At 33.3% G+C, this 22,719-nt stretch overlaps 1 protein-coding gene across 5 annotated transcripts in view; it reads right to left on the minus strand.

The window, feature by feature from the left end:
• The window catches only part of NHLRC2 (NHL repeat containing 2), a 74,751-nt gene that overhangs the window by 39,752 nt on the left and 12,280 nt on the right, over positions 1-22,719 (minus strand). For all 5 annotated transcript variants that reach the window (XM_056803772.1, XM_056803776.1, XM_056803778.1 and 2 more), the window contains exons 4-6: positions 12,424-12,879; positions 9,894-10,015; positions 7,116-7,245 (exon numbers count right to left, since the gene is read on the minus strand). In XM_056803772.1, the coding sequence (XP_056659750.1) occupies positions 7,116-7,245; positions 9,894-10,015; positions 12,424-12,879 (708 nt within the window). The remainder of the gene's footprint in view (positions 1-7,115; positions 7,246-9,893; positions 10,016-12,423; positions 12,880-22,719) is intronic.

Below are 22,719 nucleotides of genomic sequence, written 5' to 3' on the forward strand. Positions count from 1 at the left end.
AGATAAATCAAATCAAAAAATAAATAAGAAAGAGGTAAAAGAAGTGAATGAAATCTTAGAAAAATTAGAATTAATAGACATATGGAGAAAAATAAATAGGGATAAAAAGGAATACACCTTCTTCTCAGCACCACATGGCACATTCACAAAAATTGACCATACATTAGGTCACAGAAACATAGCACACAAATGCAGAAAAGCAGAAATAATAAATGCAGCCTTCTCAGATCACAAGGCAATAAAAATAATGATCAGTAATGGTACATGGAAAACCAAATAAAAAACTAACTGGAAATTAAACAATATGATACTCCAAAATCGTTTAGTTAGAGAAGAAATCATAGAAACAATTAATAATTTCATCAAGGAAAATGACAATGGCGAGACATCCTTTCAAACCTTTTGGGATGCAGCCAAAGTGGTAATCAGAGGTAAATTCATATCCCTGAGTGCATATATTAAAAAACTAGGGAGAGCAGAGATCAATCAATTGGAAATGCAAATAAAAAATCTCAAAAGCAATCAAATTAAAAACCCCCAGCAGAAAATCAAATTAGAAATCCTAAAAATTAAGGGAGAAATTAATAAAATCGAAAGTGATAGAACTATTGATTTAATAAATAAGACTAGAAACTGGTACTTTGAAAAAACAAACAAAATAGACAAAGTACTGGTCAATCTAATTAAAAAAAGGAAGGAAGAAAAGCAAATTAACAGCATCAAAGATGAAAAGGGGGACAGCACCTCAGATGAAGGGGAAATTAAGGCAATCATGAAAAAATACTTTTTTAAAATATACATTTAAAAAAATACATACCAATTATATGGCAATAAATACACCAATTTAGGGGATATAGATGAATATATACAAAAATACAAACTGCCTAGACTAACAGAAGAGGAAAAAGAATCCTTAAATAATCCCATATCAGAAAATGAAATCCAACAAGCCATCAAAGAACTTCTTAAGAAAAAATGCCCAGGGCCTGATAGATTCACCTGTGAATTCTATCAAACATTCAGAGAACAGTTAATCCCAATACTATACAAACTATTTGACATAATAAGCAAAGAGGGAGTTCTACCAAACTCCTTTTATGACACAAACATGGTACTGATTCCAAAACCAGGCAGGTCAAAAACAGAGAAAGAAAACTAGAGACCAATCTCCCTAATGAATATAGATGCAAAAATCTTAAATAGGATACTAGCAAAAAGACTCCAGCAAGTGATCAGAAGGGTCATCCACCATGATCAAGTAGGATTTATCCCAGGGATGCAGGGCTGGTTCAATATTAGGAAAACCATCCACATAATTGACCACATCAATAAGCAAACCAACAAGAACCACATGATTATCTCAATAGACTCAGAAAAAGCATTTGATAAAATACAACACCCATTCCTATTAAAAACACTAGAAAGCATAGGAATAGAAGGGTTGTTCCTAAAAATAATAAACAGTATATATCTAAAACTATCAGCTAATATCATCTGCAATGGGGATAAACTAGATGCATTCCCAATAAGATCAGGAGTGAAACAAGGATGCCCATTATCACCTCTACTATTTGACATTGTACTAGAAACACTAGCAGTAGCAATTAGAGAAGAAAAAGAAATTGAAGGCATCAAAATAGGCAAGGAGGAGACCTAGTTATCACTCTTTGCAGATGACATGATGGTCTACTTAAAGAATCCTAGAGATTCAACCAAAAAGCTAAATGAAATAATCAACAACTTTAGCAAAGTTGCAGGATACAAAATAAACCCACATAAATCATCAACTTTTCTATATATCTCCAACACAGCTCAGCAGCAAGAACTAGAAAGAGAAATCCCATTCAAAATCACCTTAGACAAAATAAAATACCTAGGAATCTACCTCCCGAGACAAACACAGGAACTATATGAACACAACTACAAAACACTCTCCACACAACTAAAACTAGACTTGAGCAATTGGAAAAACATTAACTGATCATGGATCTGACAAGCCAATATAATAAAAATGACCATCCTATCCAAACTTATTTATCTATTTAGTGCCATACCCATTGAACTACCAAAATACTTCTTCACTGATTGAGAAAAAAACATAATAAAGTTTATTTGGAAGAACAAAAGATCAAGGATATCCAGGGAAATAATGAAAAAAAACACATATGATGGGGGCCTTGCAGTCCCTGACCTTAAACTATATTACAAAGCAGCAGTCATCAAAACAATTTGGTACTGGCTAAGAAACAGAAAGGAAGATCAGTGGAATAGACTGGGGGAAAGCGACCTCAGCAAGACAGTATACGATAAACCCAAAGATCCCAGCTTTTGGGACAAAAATCCACTATTCGATAAAAACTGCTGGGAAAATTGGAAGACAGTGTGGGAGAGGCTAGGAATAGATCAACACCTCACACCCTACACCAAGATAAATTCAAAATGGGTGAGTGACTTAAACATAAAGAAGGAAACCATAAGTAAATTGGGTAAACACAGAATAGTATACATGTCAGACCTTTGGGAGGGGAAAGGCTTTAAAACCAAGCAAGACATAGAAAGAATCACAAAATGTAAAATAAATAATTTTGACTACATCAAATTAAAAAGCTTTTGCACAAACAAAACCAATGTAACTAAAATCAGAAGGGAAACAACAAACTGGGAAAAAATCTTCATAGAAACCTCTGACAAAGGTTTAATTACTCAAATTTATAAAGAGCTAAATCAACTGTACAAAAAATCAAGCCATTCTCCAATTGATAAATGGGCAAGGGACATGGATAGGCAGTTCTCAGATAAAGAAATCAAAACTATTAATAAGCACATGAAGAAGTGTTCTAAATCTCTTCTAATCAGAGAGATGCAAATCAAAACAACTCTGAGGTATCACCTCACACCTAGCAGATTGTCTAACATGACAGCAAAGGAAAGTAATGAATGCTGGAGGGGACGTGGCAAAGTAGGGACATTAATTCATTGCTGGTGGAGTTGTGAACTGTTCCAACCATTCTGGAGGGCAATTTGGAACTATGCCCAAAGGGCGACAAAAGAATGTCTACCCTTTGATCCAGCCATAGCACTGCTGGGTCTGTACCCCAAAGAGATAATGGATAAAAAGACTTGTACAAAAATATTCATAGCTGCGCTCTTTGTGGTGGCCAAAAACTGGAAAATGAGGGGATGCCCATCAATTGGGGAATGGCTGAGCAAATTGTGGTATATGTTGGTGATGGAATACTATTGTGCTAAAAGGAATAATAAAGTGGAGGAATTCCATGGAGACTGGAACAACCTCCAGGAAGTGATGCAGAGCGAGAGGAGCAGAACCAGGAGAACATTGTACACAGAGACTAATACACTGTGGTATAATCGAATGTAATGGACTTCTCCATTAGGGGTGGTGTAATGTCCCTGAACAATCTGCAGGGATCTAGGAGAAAAAACACCATTCATAAGCAGAGGATAAACTGTGGGAGTAGAAACACCGAGGAAAAGCAACTGCCTGAATACAGCGGTTGAGGGGACATGACTGAGGAGAGACTCTAAACGAAACTCTAATGCAAATATTAACAACATGGCAATGGGTTCAAATCAAGAACACATGTGATACCCAGTGGAATCACGCGTCGGCTATGGGGAATGGGGGGAAGAAAAGAAAATGATCTTTGTCTTTAACAAATAATGCTTGGAAATGATCAAATAAAATATTATAAAATTAAAAAAAATATAGCACATGGTGGTGCAGAAAATTTAACTGCTTTTACTTCTTTCTTATTTAATTCAAATTCAATGATGGCATGATGAGATACCTTTCCTAAAACTGAAAAACTATAGTACCTCACTCAAATTAGAATTTAAAAGGAGAAATCTTTATGGAATATATTCAGATAACCTAATTACTTAAAAAGTGACAGAATCATCAGAAATGTAGGATGAAGATCTTATTTTAAAAATACTAATTTCATAAAAACATAATTCAATACAACACACATTAAATATATGCCATTTGCAAAGCATTAGAGATATTAAACTTACAATGTAACTGTAAAGAGAGAGAAATTGTGCACAGAAATAACTATAATACAAAGAAAAGAGAGAACAGAGAGCATGTAGAGCAATTTGAGGTAGGAGAAAACACTTACACTTTTGGAGTAGATGGGAATCAAGAAAAGATTCATAGAGATGATGGTACTTAAGTTGGACCTTAAAGAAAGAAGGGAACTTCAACAAGTGGACACTGTGGAAGGACAGGGATTTAGGAAACTGTTCATTCAGTTATGGAGATTGCTGGAAGCAAAGGTATAGAGATGGCAGAGGGCAGAACAATAAATAAGGATGGAGTATGGTCCAGGTAGCTTGAGTAAAGAGTATGTGAATGGGAGTATTGTGAGATAATAGTGGCCAAGATTAAATGTTTGTTTATATTAGGTAGGCAGCACAAAACAAAATGAAGATCCCTGAGTACAGGAATAACCTCATCAGAATGGTAGCTTAGGAAGATTATGTGGACAGTTATATGACAGATATATTCAGGAATGAGAATGGATAAATTAGAAAGCTATAACAACAATCTATGGAAGAAGAGATGGGAGCCAGAAATAGCCTAATGGCACTGGAAACAAAAGGAGATAAATATAAGAAATATATTTGATGTAGATTTGACAGGAGTTGTTAAGTAAAAAGATATGAGGGGTATGGGAGAAAAAAGGATCAGAGATGACTTTAAAATTATGAATTTAGTGGTTAAGACATATTGAATTTAATGGAATATCCAGTAGGCAGTTGAAAATCAGAACTAGCACTTTAAGGGCAGAGAATGAGGCTAAGGTTATATATTTATCAATCCTCTATATTATTAAAGTCAGGAGAGTGAATGAAAGCAAGGGAGAGATAGAGGATCAAGAAGAGAACTTTTAGGGATACTCACATAAAGGGGGAAAGAAGGATGAAGAGTCAGCAAAGAATGTAGGAGCTACTAAGGAGCTAGGAGAACCATGAGAGTATCGAATCATAGAACTACTGGTAAAGAAGGGTATTATGTAGGATGAGGTGAGAACAAAGGTCGTAGGATTTGGAGATGAAATCATTAGTGTCCTTACTGATAGCAGTTTGGGGAACCCTATGGAAAATAGAGACAGACTGTCAAGGTAGGGAGGATGGAGTGGATGATGACAAAAGTGCAGGTACTACTTTTTTTAGGAAGTTAAAAGAAGAGACACAATAATAATGAGTTGCTAAGTAGGTCAAGAAAAGTCCTCCCTTTGGCCCCAGAATGGGGAAATCTGAACATAAGTTGTTATATATTGAGCTTATACACTGATTCCCTTTTAAGTCTTCCCTGAAATATATCTGAAACTGTAGAAAGCAGGAAAAAAAAAGTTATTCATTGATATAGTCTGTTTTCTTCCTGACCTCCATGAACCAAAAAGCTGCGTTTTTAAATGATTATTTTTATTATATTTTTTATTATTTTTACAAGCTAAAGATATATAATTTCCTATCTGGAATATAAGAAGTATCTCAAAACATGATGATAGCATAAACTGTGAAATGGTATGAAAAATAGCAGATAATAGTAAAATATTGATTAGCTACTTATCACCATTTCTCTTTAGAAGAAAGGATTACCCAATATCACAAAGATCTTAATTAGCACTGGTAGAGGGCTAACAAGTACAGAGGGTTACCTGGAATACATTTTAAAATAGGTAAATATTTCTGGAGAAATATGTCTCCTTGGCAATAGAAGCTTAGAGAGGTTCTTGCAATGAGATATCTACCACAGTCTAGATCTGAATATGCTATTATGTCCCTGTGTCTACAGGAATTGAGAGCAATTCCTATATAACTCTTTACTTTTTTCAGCTCTTCTCTACTTTATTGACAAGTATGATGGGTTCTTATCCTAACTTCCAAATGGAAAAAAAGTAGATTGTTCTGGATCTTGACTGCACACATACATTTTGTATATTAATTGTTTTCAATTAAGGTAGTTACTTTAAATGATCAAAACACTGTTATTGAAAAAGCTATTTTATTTAGCTCTCATTTTTAAAAAGCAAGAATATATTGATCTGTAGAAACAATATATACTTTTATTGATGTATCAAATTCTTTATCAATAGTCATCTAGATATTTTACCTAAAAGCTGTTACCAGGACCTTAATATGTGATGATCAACACAAATTCTATTTTATTTTACTAGTATTTTGTCTTCCCTAAATTAAAGAAATAACTTGGTGAAAATAAGAGTTTTCTCAAACCTTAAGTATGAAATATTAAATCTTATAATTTCTACTCAATAAATAATGAAATATATTTGCTTCATAGCATTATATTTATTCTCACAGAAAATCTACATTACCTGGATAACTTAAAAGAATAAATATACTTCACTTGATATTTATGGTACGTTAATGGAAATGACAGAATAGTCACAGCATATTATCTAAAGAGATAACTTCACATACCGCAGATTATCTGAATAGTACACTAAATTGGTTGGATCTCAACCATTAAAGGTCATATAAGTACATTTAACCTACTCTCTGAAGAGAATACTGATTAAAGGGTCAAGAAGGTTAATGGGATATGGGTACATTATCCTCTTTGCAAAAGGTTCAAATTCAGGTAACAGCAAAAGCCACCCAAAGACAGTTGTTGACCTTTAAGACACGAATCTCTCACTGTACAAGCCGAGTTGGTGAAAACTAAAGACATATTTTTAAAACCTGGCATAGATACAATAAGACAAACAATTTGTAGTTACAAAATACTTTTAGAGTTCAGTGATATGCTAATCATGCTTTTAAAAATAAAGAAAAGATTATGGACCAGGTGGCCATTACAAAAAAAAAATCACCAATATAAAAAGTCAAAATTTCTATTTGAAGTCCAATTTTAATGATATCATACATATGCCCAATTATTTAGAAATTCACGTGCTTTTAATTTCTTTTAAAATTTAAATATTTCAAATATGAATGATAGTCCATTTTGGCATTACTCTGGAGAATTAAATAAGTATTAAAAAAATCTCATTAAAAAAGACAAATTTTTTAATGTACATAAGTAGACTTTCATAGATAATAATGCTCAAAGTAAGAAAATTTACCTGATGTTCCAAAAACAACATCCCAGGGTGAACTGATGGGCTGTTCCTCTCCTTTTGCACCACCCTCTTTATCTGTACCCTGTATTCCAATGCCAGCCACTGTGCTCACCATTTCAGTTTCTAGATCAATCTATAGAAAATTAAGTCCATAATTAATATGGTTCATGATATTTTCCACCTTCCCTCTGAGTATAAGAATCTTAATAGAAAATGTAGAATGAATACTTATTCAGTGTTATATAATCTACACAGCCAGACGGTACAGTGAATACAAGGTTGGGCCTAGAGCCAAGAAGACCTGAGTTCAAAGTCCAACCTCAGATATTTATCCAGGCAAGTCGCTTAACTTCTGTCTGCCTCAGTTTCCTCAACTATAAAATGGGGATCACAAACACAACTACCTCACAGGGTTTTTGCAAAGATAAAATATATCTCTAAAGTGCTTAGCACAGTGCCTGTCACATAATAGATACTTAATAAACATTTACATTATTACTTGATTAAGAATTATATTCTCTACAAATGCTCTGTTCCTCTTCTATCCTCCTTCCTATTACCCAAAAAATGCAACTTAACAACCTGAAAGCAGATATTCTTAACCTTGGTTCCATGAATTAAAAAAAAAAATTGATAACTTTATTTCAATATATTTGGTTTCCTTTTTAATCGTATTATTTTATCTTATGCATTAAAAATATCATTCTCAGAAGGGGCCCATGGGCTTTATTAGAGCACAAAAAGAGTTCATGACACAAAAAGGGTTAAGAATGCTCTAAGGCGCCAATATTTGAGAAGAAATTAAGATTTTTAAAGCTTACTTTAAATTAAAATACTTAGTGCCTGATAAAGATGATTACACATTGAATATATGTTGCTAATTCTATTCAGGAGGCATAAAACTTTTAATTTTATTTTATTTCTTAAAATTTCAATATTCTACATTATAAAAATTCTTACTTCTTTTTTTCTGAGATTTTTTAAAATAGCATTTAAAAATTTCTACTTGACTCTTAGGAGCATAATAAAAGGAAACTAAGATGAGCTTGGAACTGATTCAAGGAATAATAAAGCTACTCCTTTTATAGATTCTAAACAAATTCGAGAATGGAAAAAGTCCACAAAAACTAAAATTTGTCATGATGTCATGAGCTCTTCTTCAGAATCAAGTGGCATAAACATATAATGATTAATATTGTAGCAGCCATTAAGTTTTAATGCAGAAATGGCTAATGTTGAAACTTTGAAAAGGAAAGTCTATGAATTCACAATTCTCTAAAAACTACATATATTTGAGAAAAGTCAGATTTCACAAAGTTCTACTCTTAAACCCCTATCACAGCATGTTAGTAAATCAGAAATTCCAAGTTCTTGAGGACTAAGCCAGCAGATCACAGAACTTACTAGATTCTGCTATGCTCAAAAGGCTTAATTATGATCCTAGAAACAGACTATGTCTACTTTCCAAAGACTAGAATAGTTAAATGGGAAAAGGGTTGTTATCAGTAGGCTGATCACTTGATGAGTTCTTTGTTTGTGGCAAAAAATGAACAAAAGAAAAATACAAAATGGTCTTTAAGCCTCTGTAACCCCTTTCCTACTTCTACAGTGATAGTTGCAGACAGAAGAAAATGGGGCAGATGAATGATATTGCAAAGTCTCTAGCCTCCCTATAAATATTAACTATCGGTGTTCTAAATGTGAGTTAAGCATGACTTAAGCACCTACTCTATGCCCAACTGGAATAACCAGAAAAATAGTCTCAGACCCAAAAGGAGCCTGAAGTTCTGTCACTCTAAAACTTCTCAGCTATTGAGATGACTGGGTTCAAAATCTGTCTTCTAGAACTTCCAGGCAGGGACATCTCATTCTGTTCCTGGGGTCAGAGCCACATAGCTGATTGTTCACTTCTATATTTATTCCTCCCGAGGACTCCTGACCACCCCCCGCCCTAGAACGAGACTCCTAGGTCCATACCTACGTCTGCCCTGGATCTCTGATCTGGAACTGGGTAGGGGGTTAGTAGCAGAACTGTCAGTTTACTGTTGTTCCTACATGAGGTCTCAGTGATCCAATATAAATCTGGGACCTCATCTTGCCCTGGTACACAGCCTTATCCTCTTTCAGTTCCTGGTGTTAGAATGTTCTATAGAACATGATCCTGGATAAACTCCCATTCTAAGTGTCCACAGGACTTCTTTGTCTCTCTAAGAGAACCTGAGTTGAAAAATGTCTCATTTTGATTTTTCCGGGATTTTTTGGTCAGGAATTCTAGAGCCTTTTCCAGACTTTTTAGAGAAGGTGTGTTGAAGAAGGTAGACTATACTTCTTCCTCCTATTTGATCATCCTGGCTCCAATATTCATCAGTCCTAATTTGGCCTCCTAAAACTACATAAAATAATTCTAACCTTATTCTCAAGAAAGTCCCTCAAATATTTAAATTCAGTTATCCTAGCCCCTTAAGTATTCTCTTTTCCAACCTAAACATTCCCAAATTCATTCTGCTGTTCCTCATATGACATAGCCTGCAAATCTTTGTTCTGCCTTTTTAATGTCCCTCAAAATTGGAAGCTTTGAAGGGAACACAATCTAGATAAAGACTGAATAGGTTCAATACAATAGGATTATTTTCAGACAGATGGGACTGACATGGACATATTTAAAATTTATAATCATTTCTTTGAATTTAAAATAATAAAGCAGCAAGTAGAAAACACGGTTTATATAATTTAGAATATTTAAAAGTGGCATGTGATAATTTAAAAAAACTGAACAATTACCTTTCTTATCAAATGATTTTCTGTATCTGCTACATATATGATGTTATTCTTTATAGACACACCTTGTGGAGAATTGAAAGTTGACTCTAAAAATGTCCCATCTTTGCTTCCACTGTTGGGGCCTAAAATACAAAACAAGTCAGTCAGTACAATCTTCATAATCAAAATAGGAACAAGATAAAAGGGGGAAATGTCACTTTTTAAAAATATTCCTGTAACTTATTTCTACATTTCTCAAAATATTTTAATGATATATACTTACATCTAACATGATAAACTTTTTTTTTAACCCATATCTTCTGTTTTAGAATCAAAGTATTGATTCTAATACAGAAGAGTGGTAAGGACTAGGCAATGAGGATTAAGTTACTTGCCCAGGGTAACAAAGCTAGGAAGTGTCTGAGGGCAGAATTAAACACAGGACCCACATCTCTAGGTCTGGCTCTCAATGCATTCAACCATCTAGCTGCCCCCCATGATAAACTTTTATGTGGTCATAATGATGGGTTGCTAATCATCTACTAAATAATGATATATAGTCTCTCAGTATAGACTTGGAGCCATTTAAAGTTTGCTACAGAGCTCTAAAAGAGAAATACGAATACATTTTTTCCATTTACACCCCTTTCCCACTTCACAAAAGTCCTACTTTTTTGTCAGATTATGGTGTAGAGGTGACCCTGAATTCCAAAAGGCCATGACAACAAAGTTCAAGTTTTGGGAATTCTTATTAAAGTGTGAAAATTCCAAACTGTAGCAAAGCAACAGATTTATTAGTCCATCCCCTGCGATATAGTCTCACTAAGTTTGGAGAGAACCATCTCCTGACTTCAGTGCATACTCATACAAAATACCCATTCAATGCATACAAAAGTTCTTTCCCAAGAAACTTTTAAAATAAAACCTTTTGTGAGCATTCCTGAATTTTCTTATTATTGTCTTAGATTACAAACACATTTTCAAAGTAACTAAGTCTTAGTTCTATGAAGTGAAAGAATAAGCTCCCAAATGATGAAAATTACTCTGCTTATGACAAGAGGGAATTTTGGATTTGAGGGGAAGCAAAATAAAAAAAATTAATTGAATAAAAAATATTAACAAAACAAATACAAGGTAATGGGGAGAGGAAGGCACTAACAGTTGAAGGGATGATTAAAAGCCTCTTGTAGAAAGTGATGCTTTAGTTGAACATAGCAGGTAAGCCTAACTTTTATATTTTGAAATTGAATTTTCAATGAATAAATCTTTTTTATCCCCTTTCTACCTTCTGTCCTAACACTGAAAAATCTAGATGGTTCAGAAGATATAGCACTAAACTGGGAATTGTGAAGACTTGAATTCAAACAGCCTCAGACACTTACTAATTGTTTGACCTTGGGCAAATCACTTAACTCTGCCTCAGTTTCTTCAAACTTGTAAAATTGGAATAGAAATATCCCTTATATCACAGGGTTGTTGTGAAGATGAAATAAGACTTTATTTGTAAAGTACTTAACACAGTGCCTGGAAGAGAATAGGAGCTTAATAAATGCTTGTTTTCTTCCCTTATTTCCTAAAATATAAAACCCCTGCAACAAATATGCAGAGTAAAGGAAAACAAATCCCTACACTGGCCATGTCCAAAAATAAATTTTAATTTGCACCCTGAAACCATCATGTTTTTGTCAAAAGGTGGCTAGGATGTTTCATCCAAAGTCCTCTGGAATTAGTTGGCCACTATATTGTGAAGAGTTCTTAAGTATTTCAAAGTTGTTTGTTTTTACAATGTCTTAACAGATATTATTTAAAAATAGGCTAAATAAGTAGCAGTTAGTCAAGAAACTAGAGTTGTTAAAGAAAATGGTTTATGCTATGGCAATGTTTATTTTGCAAAAGTAAAATGAAAGAATACTCTTTACATTGTGCTGGATGAAATTATTTGCTTAGGATCACAGTGATTTTAAGGATCAGAGAAGAGATTTCAATCTACATCCTTTGACACAGGTTTTTCACTGCACTATGGTGGTTTTCTGCTAGAAAATTAATCTCACTTTTCCCAAAAATCCTAAAAGCTACTACACATAGACATTCTACAGAAATTAAAATTTGAGTTTTATTTTGTATTCATTACTTCTTAGCCTTTAAACAAATTACATTTCCAAATCTTATAATCTAAATATGAAGTTCTAGATTCCATAACTTTCAGAGGTATTTTAATAGAAAAGTGAAGTAATATACATTTATGTCATTTGAATTTCTATAAACAAAACTACTTTCAGAAATCATGATATTGTATTTCTTCAGAGACAAAATTATGAGTGAATTAACAATGACCAACCACAATTCTATGATACTGATGGTCAAGTGTGGTATTCACCACCTTCATTTAAACTTGTCATACTGGATTAATTTCATGTCAAAGAAGCTAAAATTATTTTATTACATGTTCTAGGAATTATTTTTATTCATAATTTTCACTTTTAATTATCTCATTTTTACAATTTGCAGTATAAAAATGTTTATTACACATCATATTTTATGCATTTTTTACCTCCGATGCTGTGCTGGATTTGTCCATTCTTTCTCACAACCAAAATTCTGTGATGGCCGGTGTCTGCTATCACTAATCTATCAGACAAATTATCTACTGTTACTTTGCCAGGAAAAAGTAAAGGAGAAGGTGGCAAGGAATCTCTATAAAGTTTTATTCCAATTTTATTATCTTTGATCTGCCCTTTCTCCTTGTAGAACTTTAAAGCCACTGAAGTAAATAAAAACAATTTTTCTTTGTGTCCCTCTCCAACCAAAGAAAAAAGGATGTTTCCACGGGGTCCAAGGATGACCAAGGTTGGCCAACAAGAAACTTCCAGATCTTGCCAAAGAATAGCATCAGTATCATTAACCACAGGATGAGTGATGTTATATCGAAGAACAGCACTTTTAATGTTATCCAGAACCTTTTCATTTGGAAACTTAGCTGAATGAACACCAACAATGAGAAGGCCATCTGAAAAGGGTAAAGAGAAAAAGCAAAATGTTAAATGCTACATTGTATGAGCACAAATTTCTCACACTTTTAAAAGGATTAATGTTTTACTAATAGAAAGAATACTATTAATCAAAAATTACATAAAAGTAGATGAATCTGCTAATAGTGTATTAATATTTTAATTCAATTAAAACATGTACAAATTACCATATTTGTATATGAAGAAGCTCTTTACATATGTTTAAGAATACACATAATAAAAATTAATATTCCACAAAAAAGAAATTTAAGCAGATAAAGGACCTCTTTCTCTTAGGTTACTAAAACTCATTATATGGAAATGTCATTGTAGTATATAAGAAAAAGGTAGTTTCAACCCAATGTTATAGTCTTACTTCTGGCATTGGAAATGGTATGTTTCTCTGAAAAAAGAGCTACTGATATTTCCACATTATGTAAATATATCTTGTTCCAAAAACAATTTATAATATTTCCTTGATTTTTCAGAAGGAATTAAATTTTGAAATTTTTCTTCCATTTAGAAATTCTTTAAATCCCTTGGAAACAGACTGCAACAAAACATCTACTTTATATAACTTGAAATGGGTTATTTTGAAACTGTTATCATTTTTCCTTCTTTTAAAATTTGAATTCCCAAGACCTGACACCTTCCAAGCATTATAAATGAGTAATATCAATTTGAACAAGATGTTTTCTTGACACAAACTTTCAAATTTGTTTCAACTGTCATGATAATCAACACTTTTCTTTAGGTAAGACAACTGAAAAAACCTAAGGACTAGAGCTTTCTATTATATAATCAGTATAGTATGTCAAATAAGCATAGGAAAAATACTTGGAGATTGTATCTATTGAGCAACTATATATATATATATATATATATATATATATATGTCTTTGTATACATTTAATGCTGTCTTTTGAATATTTGCTGGAAAAATTCTGACATACTATCTGTTAAAAAAAATTCTTGGGGCTGAAAACACTTTTTTTCAAAACTTAAAATTTTGAACCTATTATTTCATTTTTAAATTGGTTCTTGGAAAACCTAATCATCATTAAAAAATTGGTTCCACAAGCTCTTTTCCATTTTGCAGGTCAAGAAATACAGACACAATATAAATGTAGATCTGGAAATTAAGCCAAAACTAGTTAGGTTTTGGTTATAATAAAACTATATTTTACATATGCTTTAATGACATCAAAAGTATATATTACCATCTCAATTATATCTAGTCTTAAACCAAAATTCAAAGATTTCATTTAAAATCTCAATAACAAATCATACGTATACAATCAGTTATTTATTTAATTTCAAAAAATTAAGTTTTTTGCCATTAGTGAAGACAAAAAAGTCTTGACAATTATAATATGATTTTTAGCTCTGAAAATAATTCAAGCACTATTTTCTTTATTTTGTCCATGACATTTTTTATTTTTTGGCAAGGAAAAAAATCTTAAATGATCCATAGCCTGTTCATAGTGAACTCTATATAACTCTCCATCCTTACTGAGATAAGTGTACTAGAATAACAGATATATTCACAAAGGAATCTCTAGTTACACAGTTCCGGTATGTGGCTTTGAATGCAAGTCATTTTGATTATAAAATCACTAAATTTTTTTCTCTCATTCTAACAAGGAATAATATGTTCCTTACTGGAAGTTGATAAGCTTCATTTCTAAACTAGAAATTTAATTCCATCTAGAGAAATGAAAAAGAATCAAGTTTTACAATTTAAAAAAAAAAAGCCCTAAAATGATTGCCTTAAACACTTTAAACAAGAAAAAAAAATCACCTCTACATTTCATTCATTCTAGATGAAAAAAAGATTGAGGGATTCCACATTGAATTTTAATGATCTGAAACCATAGATATCATTAACTTATCTATGTCTGACTTTCAGACAATGCATAGCATTTTTATTCTGTAGTTTAATGCACAAATTGAAATGTTCTTAAATATCTCTACCATCTATAAAACTTAAAGTTTATTCTCTTTTTTCAAGCACTTGATATTTGCTAAATACTAAACATTCCCAATGAATTTGATTTTCTGTACTGAAAGGCAAGACTTTACATTTATCCACATTGTATGTCTTAAGAGATTAAGTTCAATGCTCAAGCCTGTCATGAACTTTTTGGATCCTTGTGCTGGTGGTGTTTGCAAATTTGATGAACATACCACCTAAGACATCATCCAAGTCCTACTTTGTCTTAAATTAGAAATACTGTGGAGCCAGTCAACTAATTAGTTTACCATGGATTATGAAAATATGTGAATTAGTACACCAAAATCTCTATTTGTTTAGGGAACATTCTAGTAACATTCCCAGTCATTCTGTAAAGAAGTCATAAATTTCAAAATAGGAAAAAGCCAACTTAGTTGTAAATATGTCTCTGTGTATATATAAATATATATGAAGTAACTAAAGGAACAGAATCAGAATACTTTAAAATATCAGAATACTTTACAAATAAAAGTTCAAGTTGAAAAATAATTTTGTCTCTTCTAAAGTTTTATGCTGGTAATACTTTAGGTAAAAAACTTGCTTATTAAAAAAATAATAAATAGAATACCACTGTCGGACTGAGAGTGTTTTTCCAAATGAGTTTTGAAAGTCACTATTTGAAACTGACTAAAAACTGGGGTTAAAAATGTCAAATTAATTTAATTTTTATATTATAAAAAATGTAACTTGATTTGAAAACCTATCTGACTGCATTTCTGAATAGAAACTTTCTTATCTCTAAATCTGAGATACATAATACAAGAAATAAAATGTTTTTTCTTTTATAACTTACCTTGACCTATAATATTTTGAACTGGAACCTCTCTTGAAATTAAGGTGCAAAGTATATTAATAAACTCTCAATTCAACTCTTATGTGATCATGCATATAAGGTGCAATAATAACCCCTGCATAATTAAACTATTAGAGAGAGCCTTTTGTTCCAAAAGCTGGTTGCAATTTTAATCTAGGAATATGAGAAAATGCAAATGCTCAAGTAGAGGGCAAAGAGTAATTGTGATAAATAGGAAACCCAGGGAAGCCAGAGTCAGCAAGCCAGGGTAGAAAAAGATATATTTAAGGACACATCATTAACTTTTTATTTTAAATCTCACAGAATTTATGTTAAATCTCACAACCAAATGCTTCCACAAATCCTGTTTTGGTATTATTATAAAAATACCTTGATACTTTGCTGGATCTGTAAGTTTTTGTATCATGAAAAATATGGGATGTCTGTAAGTAAAATGCAAACTCCTTAAAGAGAGAGACTTTCTGGCTTTTGTTTTTGTTGACTGTGCAATTTACCAAATGTAATCCAACTTATTCTCCTTTTCCATTTAATGCTAAGTCTATTTGTAGTACCTGTTGTAAACCTTGGTGACACCAATATTTTAGCAATATTATTTTTATAGTAACAACATAAAGATAAATGATCCTATTGACTAGTAATGTACTGCTCATACAAATACATCTCATAAGCTCAACAAGACATTCTTCATCCATTTGGTTTTCTTATTTTATGGTCTGTCAGGCCCCTATCTTTGGAGGCCATAAAACTTATTAAGAAGTCTTAGATTCTGGTACTGGATACAAACAGAACAATGCCATCCAAAATTCAAACTCAGGTGCTCCTGGCTCAGATTCCAGTGTTCTTTCTACCATACCACATAAACAGAGGCATATGAGACAGACTGTGAGTGATAGGAGGACAGTAGAGCACTTAATTTCAGTGAGACCCCAAAGACTTAGAGAAGACTTCCTGAAAAAACAAACAGCATCATGAGCCAGGAACACCTGAGTTTGAGTACCAGTTCTGACATTAACTCATTAATCTTGGGTAAGTTTCTTTTTCTTGTGCCCTCATTTATAAAACAAAAGATAAAATTTACACTATCAATGCCTCAGGGTAGTGAGGATCACATAAGCTTGTATTTAATTGCCTTCAGCATTTCAGTCAGTGAGAGAACTTCTTCCACAAATACTTTATTGCAAATCTGACCTAAATCACTTAACAGACAGTCTTTATGAAATGTAGTGGCTATAAAACAAACAAACCCCCATCAACCAGTGACCAGTTTTCTGGTGATAAGAGTCTTGAATGCTAGGACAATTCTTGGACTTCTGTCACTATAAAAGCTTTTTTAGCTTGGGAAGATTTGCCAAATTTGTGTTCCAATGGCAACAAAAGATCAAACGAGGCACTGGGTGTTATAACAAAATAAATTGTAAGATAAAAACACATTACAGGTAGATAGAGGTGGAAAGATCAAAGTTTGGAAGTGTGAATTTCAAAACTACTCAACCCTATTCAGACCATTCTTTAGAAGATGGGATTTAGCTATTTCCTGATCAATAACAATAGAGATACTTGCAATAACAGAATCAGGTCTTGGAAACTACAATCTCCACCATACTCAAGGGTAACAAGATTAGGAAGGGCTGCAGCAAAACTCAAGATTTAATTATTTGAAAATATGGCCTTCAACAGACATGTGCAAAAAGGACAGACCTCTGGGCGGTCCTAGGTCAAGCGAGAGCCACCATTGGCACATGTGAGACACAGGAAGTGAGGTAGAGGACAGCTCAGGAGTTCTGGGGACTTCCTGGGAGGAGGGAGAGAGTGAGTTGGAGCCTGGCGCTTGGAGTTGGAGGAGCCCACAGACTGTTTTCTCCATTTTGGTCATGTGAGTGATAGGGACTGATCTCTTTCTTTGCCTTGGCTATCCAGGGCCTTGGGCCGGCTTTGGCTCAGCCTAAGCAGAGTGGGTAGTTAAGCCCTATTTCCTTCTCTACCCTTTCCCTCTCTCTTTCTCTCCCTCTAATACTTTCTTCCTCCTGTTTGTAATTAAAACACCATAAAAATTGGCAGCTGACTTGAGTGTTTCATTTAGGAATTACATAGCTGAATTCCTTGGCGACCTTAAATAAATCTATATCAGTCTTTTAAGGTGATTTCCTAAGTTCCTTCCTTTTAAAGAAATTTTCTCTTATGTCACCTCCCCTAAATTTTTACATCTACCAATCACAGTAGACACTTTTCCCCAGGACTGCCCATTCTTAGTTCTCATCTTCTTTTGTTCTCACCTTCTCTGATTAGATAAAATCTACTGAGTACTTCACACCTGTTTTGTTAAGCTTGCCTTTTGCAAGTTGTTTGACCTTTTAGGTACTAATTTAACCTTTATAGGTACTTAGCACCCTTTTGTATTAGATCTAAAAATAGACCTAGCTTAAGGTTTTAGCTTCACTATAAGTATGAGTTAGGGACTTTTCATTGTTCAATCAGGAGTTTTCAACTTTATCTTCCCCTAAGGCACTATCTGAGTAGAGTGGAGTAATTTTAAAAGTTCTCAATACATTCCTGACCAAGTACCTCCATTGTTAAAAATGGGGAATAGCTTAATCAAATCTTCTGAAGTAGAGTCTGAGCAGTTTTAAGATTCACAATGCCTAGCCCTCATCACTCTTCTGTTTTAGAATTGATATACCAAAGCAGAAAAAGTTTTTAAAAAATTAATCAACCACACATTTTACTGAATGCTATGTGTTAATCACTGGGTATGGGGAAGAATATAAAAGTACCAGATGCTGTTCTTTCCTCAAACTTATAATTTAGCTAAGGAAACAAAACTGAATCATGACCATGATACCAGAGTCTATTTCTCCTATAAGAAAAGTATTATCTGTGCCAAATTATGGCAAAGAGGAAGGCACAGGTTTGTTAAGTGTTTGACACTGTCGTGGAAGATTAAGTACAGAGTTTCAATCAATGAGAATTCCTTCTAAATGGTGAGGTCCTCCAGATATTCCTGTTTGTAGATGGTTTTATGCAGTTTTCAGAGTCCCAAAATAATATACAGTCTATAAAATGATATCCTTTATCACTCAAAAATTTTACTTAGCAAAATCCCCAGCCAAGAATTTCTATTGTCCAAACTGTCACATAAAACTGGACAGATAACAAAGGATTCTATTAACACACACACAACTCCTCCTCTTTGTCTCTTTGTCCTATATTTCTTCTTCTCATTTTCAAACTTCTTATGTTTAAGGTGTAATATTTATTGGAAAGGAAATGGGATTGGAAAAATGAGGGATAATGGGAGGTTTGTATGGGGTAAGGAGGAGTTAAGAGGAGAGAGGGTATATTGTTTGATGAATCAAGGGAGGGAGATGCCCCCTGCTGAGAGGAAACAGCAGGGGTCCGATAAGGATTGTTTGTCTTTGAATGACTGAACTGAAGTTCAGCTCCCTCTATGACCAGAAAAGATAGTCCACTTATCTGACTGCGAATTAAAATAATATAAAGTTTAATAACCAGTTGGAATTGGAGTTTTTTTTTTCTCAGCTTCAGACCTGAGGCCAGGCCACAGAGGCTGGCGGAGGGTTTGTCCCACTCCCTTCTACTCTATATCATCCAGTTTTGTATAATTCAGAATCTTAGCAGTAGATAGAAAGCAAACAAGAACCGGTCTAACCTTCAGAAGCCTGTGTCTTCCGGCTGAACCAAGAAGAGCATGCCACTCCAGACAGGGCTGAAGCTCTTCTCTCCTCCAACACCAGGAAGCCAGTCCCACCCTGCCGGAAGGAAGTTCTAGTCACAAGACCCAACTGCCACTCCAGGCAAGAAGGAAGTGCAAGTCACAAGACCCAACTGCCACTCCCAGTTGCTCCTTCCCCCACCAACTGTTAATCTTGTTTCCTTTCCACAAAGGAAACCTGGCTCCTTCTGTGAGACATTGTATCCTTGGTTACTTTCTCTAATACTGCAAACTACCCAACCCATGGGCCAGGAAAAGAATTAGGCATATTTGCCACTTTTATCTTGTATCACTATCACCAAGAAATTCACTATTTTTAAGATACTCCATTCATCTCTATCATTCAAAGTCTAGTTGCTTATTGTTACAACCTATTTATTGGTCTCCAAATTACTTTCTCTCTCTCCTCAAGGAGTTCAGTACCTGATATCTTCCCATCTCCATCCCAAATCCAACTTTCATTCCTGAGTACTTCAATATTATGCAAATAATCTCTTAAGCATGTTGGCCTTCTAGTTCTCAAATATTCTCAACTATGATGAACCAAATTTTTACAATGCAGTCACTAGAGGGATCATGCCCTTAGATTTCACCATCAGAATGCTTGATAGAAGCAAAGCATAAGAGAAAAAGACTGATTAAAGGAGGGATTGTTCTTGAGCAAAACAAACCCTAAGGATGCACAAAAATATTTGTAACAGGATTTTTTCTGATGCCAAAGAACTGGAAACTGAAAGGTGGCCATCAATTGGGAACTGGATGAACAAGTCTTGATATATGAATGAGTTCAAATAGTACTGTACTGTAAGAAATGACAACAGGGACTTTTTTTCAGAGAAACCTAGGAAAATATCAATGAATAGATGCAGAGTAAAGTGAACAGAAACAACATACAATAATATTGTAAAGATGGGGGCAGTTAGGTGGCTCAGTGGATTGAGAAATAAGCATAGAAATGGGAGGTCCTGGGTTCAAATCTAACCTCAGACACTTCCTACTTGAGTGACCCTGAACAAGTCATTTAACCCCTATTGCCTTGTCCTTACCCCTCTTCTGCCTTGGAAACAAGAACTGTGATCAACACAATAAACAATATTGATTCCAGAAGACTCATGATGAAACATGGTACCCACCGACTGGCTAAGAGCTTTTTGAAAATTTAATAATTAAGATAGTCATGCATTTTTGACAGGAAAAAAACATGAAGGTAAATGGATTTAAATCATGAAAGAATATGGCTGGTGGAGGTTAGCCAAGAAATTGACAAAGACTACAATGAATCCCTTATTTTGAAATAAGTTTTTATTAATGTCTTTTGTTTTTTGCATTACTAAAAAAATAAATACCTTTTCTTTTCCCAAAGAACAATTCCATAACAAATAGTTTGTAAGACAAAATTGTTTTTAAAACAAGAAAAAATATTTTGCAGAACTCTTCAATATACTGAAAAAGTCATTTTAAAAAATGTGCAATGTACAGCCAGGAGATGGGGTATATCTTGTATATATGTTTTCAAGTCATGCTTGTTTTCTGTATAATTTTTCAACATTCACTTTTGATTTTCTAGTGGTTGTTCTTTCTGTTTATATTGTTGTAGTCATTGTGTACATTGCTTTTTAGCTCTGCTTTCTCCATACTGATATTCAGCATTTCTTACTCTACAGTAATACTGTTATTTGTTTAACAAAATATGTTTAATTATTTGCTAGTAAATGGGCATCTACTTTTTTTTCCTAATCCTTTACTATCACAATACATTGGATTTCAATTGTACTGACAATTTAAAGTTTTCTGTAAGCTGGTTAAATTTTATATAACATTTTAACTTTTCTATTTTATATATCTGTTTCAGAGCTGTAAAAAATAAAATGGCATGTAACAGTTTAAGAAAACAAAGAATAAATATGATCCTTAAAAATTTACTTTTAAGTATTATTCTACACAATGAATTGACTTTTCATTCATAAATTGGAGATAAATTGATTTTGGAAAAGAAGGGTCTGGGAACTGATAGGCCTATGAAGTTGTTTCTCCCAAATTAGGTTGTTATAGAAGTAGCAAACGAAAAAGAGTAGTAAAAAAAAGAGGCAAGGAAATACAGGTGCTATCACTATTGTTCTATCTTCTTTTCTGTAGATGAAACAACAATTATTAGAAAAATAATTCTTTTTTTTTTCCTTTAACTACAAATGGCAGAGGGAAGGAGAAACAGATTACAAAGATAAAAACAATGAGTCAGAGAAGAAATGGCAACGTATCATCCAATTTTCTGATTTAGTGAGACTTGTTGAGGGCTTTTCTAACCACTCACTAACTTATAACAGGTCCTGAAAAGGAGCCCTTAGTACCTCAGCATTTGTTCACACTTGAACTCTAGGGAACGGACTTTCATTGTTTAAATCTTTGCCTTCTCCCCACATAAAAAACTATTTTGGAAATGTATTAAATTTAATATAGAAAGCTATATTTTGTTTTATACATTAAAAAATATTTGTCATGTTGGATTACTCTATGATGATATCTGTATTTATTCAGCAATTAGAAAAATAATTATTCAGCATTAGTCACTCAACTTTTATTCCACAGCACTCATTTTTATTGTTAATTTAGTAATTAATTGTTCTTCCCAAACAAACTGCAAGTTGTGTTTGGTTATATGTTGCTAAATCTAACCAATCTGATTATTCATTGATATACCCACTTAGCAAGTCTTTTCGAAAAAAGGCAGTTTCTAACTTATTTCCCAAAAGATTTTTGCTCTTATAAAACAATAAACTGAATTTAATAAACCATTTTTTCCTCTAGCAATGGCTGACATGCTAATTTTGTAAATTAGGTAATCCTATAGATTTTTGTATCCTTATTGTGCACAATTTTTTTTTTTGGTGAATAGATAGCATAAGAAAAGTAGGTGTAGGACAATTTGATGTAAATGTGTTAAATTATGAATTAGAGCAATGGTGCATGCAATTTAAAAAAATCTTTCAACTCTAGAACTATTCAATACAATAATTCATCTTTTACTTGGTATCTAGTAGGCCTCTTAATATTCATCATTAACTTTTACTGTCACTATAAAAATGATTATCATTCATTATGATACTATATATACAGCTTTAAAGCTTTGTTTTATAAAGAAAGGAGGTTAGTTATAAAGTTAATACTTGTTCAGGCTATTTTTGAAGTAGTAAGTACTTTCTCACACAGCTGACCATTTTTGGCTTACTGATACCATGAACTGAACCACTGGAATTTTAAATAGCTTGGGGAATGCCACTTCA

This window comes from Monodelphis domestica, chromosome 1 (genome assembly GCF_027887165.1).
Source record: "Monodelphis domestica isolate mMonDom1 chromosome 1, mMonDom1.pri, whole genome shotgun sequence".
Classification (NCBI taxonomy): Eukaryota; Metazoa; Chordata; class Mammalia; order Didelphimorphia; family Didelphidae; genus Monodelphis; species Monodelphis domestica.